A 9,322-nucleotide genomic window follows, 5' to 3' on the forward strand; every position below is an offset into this window, starting at 1 on the left:
CTCCAAGGGTGGAGACTCCACCACCTCCCTGAGTAACCCGTTCCAGTGCCTCACCATCCTCCTTGGGAGAGAGTTTTTCCTATTATCCAACCTCAACTTCCCTTGCTGCAGCTTGAGCCCATTGCTCCTTGTCCTGTCATCTGCCCCCACCGAGACCAGTCCAGCTCCATCCTCTTTGCAGCCCCCCTGCAGGGAGCTGAAGGCTGCTATTCAATCCCCCTCAGTCTTCCCTTCTGCAGGCTCAATGAGCCCATTTCCGTCAGTCTCTCCTCACCAGTCCTGACCTCCAGCCCCACAACCATTTTCATTGCCCTCCACTGGACTCTCTCCAATGTGTTCACATCCTTTTTGTAGTGGGGGTCACAGCTGGACACAGGACTCCAGATGTGGCCTCCCCAGTGCTGAACAGAGGGGAGAAATCACTGCCCTCGATCTGCTGGTAACGCTTCTGCCAATGCAGCCCAGGATGCCGGTCGCCTTCTTGGCAGCAAGGGCGCACTGCTGGCTCATATCCAGCTTATTGCCCGATGTCACCTCCAGGTCCTTTTCTGCAGAGCTGCTGCCCAGCCCGTCACCCCCTGCCTGCACCGGTGCAGGGGACTGCTCCACGCTAAATGGATGACCAAAAAGGGATGCATGAAACCATGCATGGGTGCTGAGAAGCAAAAGAGCAGAGGCACACTGACCCCAGGGCAGGCTGATGGGAGTGCAAGTTTCCCACAGATTCAGCATTCACCCTGATGCAACAGGTGCCTGTGGGGACATAGAGATGTGACCCCCTTCAGTCCCCGTCCAGCAGTCACTACTGGAGTCCACCCCAGTGCTACGCCTGGGGCCGGCACGCATCAGATCTTCATTCACAAGCCCCGACAAGCAGCAGCGTGAGCTATCCAGCCCCCAGCACGCTCCAGAGGTGTCCTGAACATCTGTGGCAGCTGCCGCCTCATGCCAGAAAGGACAAGGACCCGCTGCCAGAGGTGGATTAATCTGAGCTCAAGCATCTGGGGGGAGTCGTGCAAGCCGGGGCACAGGCTCCACTTCTCTCCCGAGTCCTTTTAGAGAAGGAAAGAGACCCAAGGAGCTGGGTAAGGCTCAGCTGGAGGAACACCATTGAGACATCACTGATTTACACCCAGAATCTCATCCCATGTGTTTGTGGCTGAAAAAGCTGTTTTATCAAAGAAAAAGCTGCTGGCAAAGGTCTTGTGGAGGGTCCGACTTGGCCATATTTATGCAGGAGCTCTTCTACAAGTGGGGTGCAGGGTTGATCTACCATCACGTGCAAAGCAGCCACAGTGGCTGGGACCAGGCGTCCACACCACTGGAGCTGCTGCGTAGCGATGGATTTAAAGCAGGTAGTCGCAGGATTTGCAGACCCCTGCGATGGCCCTGAGGTAGCTAGTCTGAGCTCTGTTGTACTGTCATTTCAGTCGTGGCTCATTGCCGAGAGAGACAAGTCGACCAGTGCATGCTGCAAAAGGCACGGGTTGAAGCTGCTATTGCAGATATGGGTTAGGATGAATTGGTTCATACCCAGCTTACTGTCCACTGTCACCCCCAGGTCCTTTTCTCCACTCTCCATCATGGGGACTACCCTCCTTGAGCAGCTCCATGCTTCCCAACTTGCTTGGCAAAAAGTGCCAGTCTCGGGTAATTACTGAGCCCCTGCTATTTTACACAGAGAAGCGGAGAGAGCCAGGCAAGTGAACCAACCTGATTACCAAGAGCTGAGCAGCCGTCGCTGAAGATATCAAGGAAGCGGGAAAGAGAGAAGGAAACGTTAGTGTTGATTTAAACTGAAAGTCACCCACCCCGCCAGGGAGATGGCACGGGCAGGCTTCAAAGGGACTCCTGCAGAGCAATAGCACAGGAGATGAAAAGCCAAGAGGAAAGGGCCTCGACGCTGTTGATTTAACGACCAAGCCTTTCCAGGGCTTGCGACAGGCTCAAGAGCCGCTATCGGTGTCCTCGCACGGAGGGACAGGGGCATGCCTAAGCACCAAGCACATCTGCAGGCGGGACTCACCAGAAGCACAAGGAAGTTCATTAGCCGATCGATGCTCGTCCGTTTAAATGTTGTTTTCCCACTGTTCTGCATTAACTTGGTGTCTGGCCCTGGAAAAGCAAACAGCTGTGATTCCCACTGGTCACGCTCAGCCCAGCTCAAGCTGCCTCCCTCCACAGCTCCCGGGCACTTTGCAAACTGCAGTGGACTCTCACAGCCCTGCGGGGAGGCGGGTATGTGCTGTTATCCCCATAATACAGATGGAGAAGTAGAGGCATACAGCAAGGAGGTCACTTCTAACCCAACCCCCTGCTCAAAGCAGGATGATGCATCATTTAGTAACTTTTCAGGCAGGTGAGGCACAAATTGGCCCCGCAACCCTCCCAAAGTGTCATGCCAAACCCTGCTCTCTCCCTGCTCTGCTTTCTGCTTCCAGTCTTGTGCTCTCTGCCCAATCTACTGCTCTGCTTTCTGCCCCTTCCCCAGTCTGCTGCAGGGCACATGCAGCATGACCAGCCCCGACACGCGATTTTGTGCCCAGTGCAAACAGCTTTCCCAAAGGGGGCACGTCAGCTCTCCCCTCCCCTGGGAGCTGCACTTTGCAGGGCACCGCTCTCCTCTCCTCTTCCACCTACCAGCAAAGATAACCAGCCCGAAGCACCACTCCGTGTTCCTGATGGTGCAGCCTCGCAGCAACATCTTCTCGTTGTCCAGGGCGTATTTCTCGCCATGGACCGTCAGAGTCCCCATGAACTTATCCAGTTTGTTGTTGGGCGCCTCGCATTTGACTTCACCTGTGGGTAGAAGACAACGGACAATGGGCGCGTTGCTTGGACTAGCGAGGCCTCGGCCCGAACCTGCGGCATCCCTCGCTGCACTCTGCACGTGGGCCATGTCACCCACGGAGCTCCTGGACCCCATCGTTCATGCTGGAAGTGCTGATTTTCCTGGGTACCGCAAGTTTAGATGATGGGTTTGTCTGGGCTGGTTTGCACAGCGCTGATCCTGCCTCAGGCAGGGCCTGGGTTAAATGCGACCTTTGCAGGTCTCTTTCAGCCCCACTTCTATGATTTCTGTGACCTACCCTACCATCACATGGAAACCCAAGGGCTCGGTTGGATCCCTTCGGCCTTTGGATTTGTTTTGGCTATTGAATATGACCAGGGCTCTGAGCTTAGGCTGCTCAGGTATCCCTGCACAACACTGCCATGTGCAATGCAGATACCCTCTCCATTTATTTAACTCATCAAGAAGGTCGTGGGATGACAACCGTCTGCACTGGGGAACCGAAACGGAAAGGAAGAGGGCTGTACCATCCAGCAGAGACAAAGCCAAGCTGAGATCCGAGAGGTGAAGCCAGACTAATGTAGAGATAAGTGCAGCAATATAACCTTGAGGGCAATTAACCACTGAGCAGTTTCATCATGGGGGCTCAAAAAAATCAAGACCAGATATTTTTATCCTGAAATCGATGCTTCTGTTCAGGCATGGCTTATGCAGACTATTTAGGCTGCGCCTGGTACCCAAGGATCCAGCAATCCCTGCCTTGAGCACAGTAACCTGCAAGAACTTACTGGATCCCCAAATTAACCCATGTCACCCAAAAACTGCCAAAGACCGTGCTGCCCAGGCACAGCTGGTGAGAGCTGACTGAGCCCATCATATTGCTTCCTCTCCCGTCTCCTGCTTCCTGATACCCAGCAACACAGGACAGCCATCGCGCTGCAAACAGGTCTCTACGGGGACCGGCGCCGCACCAACACACACCAGGCTCCCCGTAAAGCATTTCGATTCACTGCCTTTATTAGCTGCTCAGCCTTTTGCTCTCTTCCTGTCCTGGGAAGCCCTTCAATTAAGAACTGCATAAATACTGGAGTACTTGCGCCGAAGTTAGCTGGGGAAAAAAGTGAGGCTAGAGCTAATTCCAGGCACTCTTCCAAATATAAATAAAGCTGGGAAACATTACAAGCATGAAAGTATTTACAGCAAGGTTTTTAGCAGAATGTTTTTCCTAGAGAAGTGACACTGGAAGGGACCTCAAGGGATCATTTAGTCCGACCAGAGATCCTGCAACCACGGGTGCACTAGCAGCACGCTCTCCCCGTCTGAACTAAACGGCCTTTTAAAATGAAATAAATTGGAGAAGAGCTTGGACTCCAATGGAGGTCCTTTCCGGCCCGACTTCTCTCCAATTTGCACCTCTGTAGAGGATGTTGAGCAACAGGCAGAGTCAAATGATCCTGGTGCAGAAATGTCATTTCATCAAGCTGCAGTGGCACAACAGCTGCCTCGACAGAGTTCAAGTTCAGCATGGCGGCTCGGCTAGACCCCAGGGTCACTTCAGCAAAGCAACGGTCAAGACTGACCACCATGGGTTCAGCACAGAGGGTGGAGACTACTGCCACAGCCGCCCGTTGTCTCTGGTTTTCAGAGATTTTAATGCGGGGATGTGGAGAGGACGGAGCTGCCGTGCACCTGAAACGCAGCGCGAGAACATGGTTTTGCAAGACCCCAGAGCTGGGCGGTACAGCCAGAGATGATCCCAGCATGTCTCAGCCCAACTCCACAGGACTGCTCGTATCAGCAGGAGCATTCATTTTTCTCACAAACACTCATTTCCTTTTTTCCCCTCCTTATCTCCAGATACTTCCTGAGAACCCAGTGCTCATGGAAAGTCCCTACAGGAGCCTGCCCGCAGCGCCCCGGCCCTCTCCGTATGCACGCCCATTGTGGTGCTTTGCTGCCACCCCCGAGCCCCTCCCAGAGAGGTGGTAGTGACACAGCTCACACCCATCCTGGCTGCATTTGCACTAACATGAGAGTGAAGGATGCAGCCTCTGCATCAGAGCTTCCCAGACCTTAAATGCCAGAGAGGGGAACAGGGGAAAACCCTGGTCAGACCCAGGTCACTCTCCCTGCCAGCCTCCGCTCTGCCGCCGCGCGGCTGGGCAAGACGGACCAAGGGTCCGGCCCAGCGAACGGCCGTTCTTCTGTTTGCTGTGACCCAAAGCACAACACAGCCCAGATCTAGTCATCCAGGAGGGGAAGTGAGTTTAACATCCCCCCCAAAAAACCCAGCACGTCCTGCCTCTGCAGGGAGGGCTTGTACGAGCCCCTGAGCCCTGAGGACTGGGTGGAAGGGGAACCATGCATGCACTGGCCTCTTTCTTTTGCTAGGGCACAGATGTTTTATAAGCCCTGATGCTACACATTTAAGTCGGAGAAAGCAAAGCCAAGGAAGCATGCTGCGCGTGTTGACCATTGCTTCCATAGTCTTCTGGGCCTGGAGGAGGTGGTGCTAACCGTGGCCATTGGGATGCAAATGCCTGTTCAGTAGGATCAAGCCTCTTGTTTGCCTCACATAAAGGACCAGGGGATGTGCAATGTGACAGGGACATGTTTTGTAGCTCGCTGGGCTGCCACTGCATTATTGCTGCAGGGCAGCGGGGAGCAAAACAGCTTTGTTGTGCTTTGTTTTGGGGGTTTTTTTGGTTGATACAACCCAGCATCCCAGGTTGTATGAACAGGATTGTCACTTGCAAGTCAAGGGAAGGGATTCTTCTGCTCCCTTCAGGCCGCACCTGGAGCGTCACATCCAGTTTTGGGCCCTGCATTTCCAGAGGGGACGTGGACAGATTGGAGATTGTCCAACTACGACTACAAAAAGGAGTAGGGGTCTGGGAGGCAGCTTATGAGGAAAGGCTGAATTATCCAGGGTTATTTAATTATCCAGGGTTATTTAACCTGGAGAAGAGAAGACTGAGGCAGGGATTTGATCACAAATCCCTGAAGGGGGATGACAGAGAGGATGGAGATGGGCTTTTCTCTGTGACTGCAGGGGACCCAACGAGGAGCAACATCCTCAAGCTGCAGCAGGGGAAGCTGAGGATGGAGATGAAGAGGATCATTTCGACTCTGAGGAGGGCTGAGCACTGAAGCAGGCTGTCTAGAGACACTGGAATATCCATCCCTGGGAGTTTTCAAGGTGGATACTTGGCTAGGATGGTTTAGTTGGGGCTGCTCCCTGGTGCAGACCAAGAGGTTTTGCTTTCCTCTGTAGCAGGAGCACGGCTTTTGCCTGGGGTCTCCCCAGGAGCTATTAACAACCTTTGCAGCAGCAGGACGTTGGCAGCTGCGGCCCCCTACTTTCTCTGGAGCAGCGTCAGGTGTCATGCCTGGGGCTGCGTCAGGGGGACTGTGTCATATTGCTTAGGGGCTGGGTTGCACAGGGCTGATCCTGCCTCAGGCAGGGGCTGGACCAGATGCGACTTTTGCAGCTCCCTTCCAGCCCCACGGCTCTAGGCCCCTGTGATTTTCAGTCTGGGATTCAGTGTCCTAGGAAAGATGCGGAGGTTTCCACGGCCACGGGCACTCACCATTGAAATCAGTCAGCTTCTGAAGATCCTCTCCCATCTCCGCAGTGACCGTCAGCGCCTGCTTCACCTTGAGGTTGGTTTCACTGTAATCATAGGAGACAAAAGCACCGGTCAGATGGTTGCACAACCAGGGGTTTCCCTGCTCCTCCAGTGGGTTGGGGCCAACACGGAGCCTGGCAGCTCTCTGACTACAGCGCAAACCACCGGCTGTTTTGCCTGGTCATAAGAGGTGCAAGACCAGCCTTTGCTGCTGCCTCAAGTGGCTCCAGAGGACTCAGAAGATCATGGCCAGAAGATCATGGTCAGAGGATCCCAGCTCTCACCCCAGCACCGCAAAGCAGCAGTCTGGCCCCATGCACCAGCTCCCGGGAGAGCCCCAAACTAGTCAGGTGCACAGCCCTGTGACACCCGGGCACCTCTGTAGGGGCTGGTTGCTCCGGGCCTGCAGAAGATGCTGCAGCCCTGGGGCTGCCAGCCAGGGAGGTGATGGAGCTGGGCCCTGGCCCCCACCATATGTGTTCTCAATCTCCCTCTAACCCCAGCATTTATGTGGGATAGTCACAGATTTGGGCACTGCTAGGAGGAGGGTCTCAGCAGCCTCCAGGGCCAGGGGTGGGATTTGCCCTGGTCTTGCCACAGCCCCTGGGCAGATGGGGCAGGGCCAGCCTCCACGGCTGGGGCTTGCTCTTTGTGGCCAAGTCCAGAGAGGGCAGCTTTGGGCCCAAAAGAAGAGGGTGATTTTAACTGCTGCCAATCAGCCAGACTCCCGGCAGGCCTTTGGGAAGAGAAGCATCGAAACAAGCCCCCCCACTGCAGAAAGGATGTGGGCATATTGGAGAGAGTCCAGCGGAGGGCAATGGAAATGGTTGTGGGGCTGGGGGACAGGCCTGGTGAGGAGATGAGGAGGAAAATGGGCTGATTGAGTCTGCAGAAGAGAAGACCGAGGGGGATTGAATAGCAGCCTTCACCTCCCTGCCGGGGGCTGCAAAGAGGATGGAGGTAGACTGGTCTCAGTGGGGGCAGATGGCAGGACAAGGAGCAATGGGCTCAAGCTGCAGCAAGGGAAGCTGAGGTTGGACATTAGGAAAAACTCTCTCACTGTGAAGCACTGGAGCAGGCTCCCCAGAGCAGTGGTGCAGTCTCCATCCTTGGAGGTGTTTAAGCCCCGGGTAGACCAAGCCTTGTCTGGGATGATGTAGCTGGGGCTGGTCCTGCTTGGAGCAGGGGGCTGGACTAGATGTGACTTCCTGAGCTCCCTTCCACCCTCGGGATCTGTGATCCTATGAAATGTCCCTTATGGCACATGGGAGCTTGCATCTTATACACACAGCCCCATACCGTGGGCACATGGGTAACACCGGCAGCTCCTGACCTCAATGCTGACAGTGGCCGGGGTGCACAGAAAAACCACAAGTTTTAAAGCTAATGCTGAGGGTCATCAGAGTAATTCAGTTTCCTGCCACTGGGAAAAAGCAGGTGCGGACACCAGGTACTGTGAGAGGGTCACTCCTCGTGGGAAAGCAGTTGCCATGAGGGCTATTGGCAGAGCGAGAGATGCCTCGTGCTCCGAGGCCGTTCCCTCCAACGTCCACTGCAACCTTTGGAGCTAAACCGCCGCGCCTCCCTCGAGCACTCAAAGTGCACTTGATGGGAAAGCCAAGATGAGACACGATCCTTGGGAGGACGACGAGATGCGTGCATGCTCTGCACCACACCAGCAGCAAAGATTACACTGCACATACCATGTCCTCCAGCTGGAAAACAGAGCATGCTTGCAACAGAGACAGGGTGGAAAGGGCATTGCAGCTAGCAAACACAACCGTGATACACTGGCTTGTGCAGCCAGGGTCACCCTGCCCTGCTGATAAAAACAAATTGGAGCAGGGAGTTAGCAGCTGGGGATTGGACGTAGCAGTAGCTGGGCCTTGAGGCTTTCTACGCAAGCCCTAGCCTTGCCCATCCCCTTCTGCCGGGGCCGGGAGCACTTACCCATCCAGTTCGGCCGTCTCGATGTACGTCAGGCTGTGCGGCTCGCTGCTCGACAGCAACAGCAGGTCAGCCTGGACACGGACAAAGCAGGGGGGTGAGCTCCTGGGGCATTAGGGTGTAAACTCAAGGTAGAGGACCCTGGCGCATCAGCCTCTGAACCTATTAGTCCTGTCCCCCCACCCGGGCTTACTTGCATCGGCGGTCGCGGCAGAGGGCTGCACTCACCGTCACAAAGTTGTTGTTCTCTAGTTTGATGATGTCCCCGACTTGGACGTTCATCCATTTATCCTCCTTCAACCTGCAAGAAAGTCCCCATCAGGTGTCACGCACAGCCCGGATCACCCAGCAGCCAGGTGATCTCCAAGCCCATGGGCACATACTGGGACCAGTGCTTGAGAGCAGCCTGCAGAGATGCCCAGCTGCCTGTTGGCACCTGCAGGGCTCGTGCCCGAACTGGCATGTGTACCTCTTGCCAGGACTGAGCAGGTACAAAAGAGCAAGTGCAATTTGGCCAGGCGAGCCCACAGTCCTGCACCGCTGCTCTTGGTCTCCTTCACACTGGAAAAACTCCACCGCAGACCTGAGCCGACGGACTTAGACCAGGGATGGCAAACAGACAGCCTGGGAGGTTGTTCATTCGGGCCTACCAGTAGTCCAGTGGGCGCCTGGTAGTTGGGCAACGAGGCCTGCTGCAGGCTTTGCGGGTCCTGGACTATGATGGACATAGCCATCACGGCAGCCCCCTGCCACCCAAACAGTTTTGCGCCTCCGGATGCAAGAGGACACCAAACACTGCTCCACATTGCCACACAGCCCTGGACCTGCTGCACCCACAGCTGTGAAGGATCCCCTGCAGCCCAGGTCCAGTCTGGGGTGAGTGAGACCCCCCTGTTTTAGGTCACTGGATATTAGTTCTTCCAAATATCCAGCCTCAACTTCCCTTGCTGCAGCT

The 9,322-nt window shown here is 55.2% G+C and overlaps 1 protein-coding gene across 5 annotated transcripts in view; it reads right to left on the reverse strand.

Moving 5' to 3' along the window:
- LOC109297943 (phospholipid-transporting ATPase ID-like) overlaps window positions 1-9,322 on the reverse strand; it is a 98,564-nt gene that overhangs the window by 48,831 nt on the left and 40,411 nt on the right. For all 5 annotated transcript variants that reach the window (XM_019518031.1, XM_019518034.1, XM_019518033.1 and 2 more), the window contains exons 7-11: window positions 8,596-8,668; window positions 8,371-8,441; window positions 6,382-6,464; window positions 2,641-2,799; window positions 2,027-2,115 (exon numbers count right to left, since the gene is read on the reverse strand). In XM_019518031.1, the coding sequence (XP_019373576.1) occupies window positions 2,027-2,115; window positions 2,641-2,799; window positions 6,382-6,464; window positions 8,371-8,441; window positions 8,596-8,668 (475 nt within the window). The remainder of the gene's footprint in view (window positions 1-2,026; window positions 2,116-2,640; window positions 2,800-6,381; window positions 6,465-8,370; window positions 8,442-8,595; window positions 8,669-9,322) is intronic.

This window comes from Gavialis gangeticus, unplaced genomic scaffold (genome assembly GCF_001723915.1).
Source record: "Gavialis gangeticus isolate Ggan-Ray unplaced genomic scaffold, GavGan_comp1, whole genome shotgun sequence".
NCBI classification, from domain to species: domain Eukaryota; kingdom Metazoa; phylum Chordata; order Crocodylia; family Gavialidae; genus Gavialis; species Gavialis gangeticus.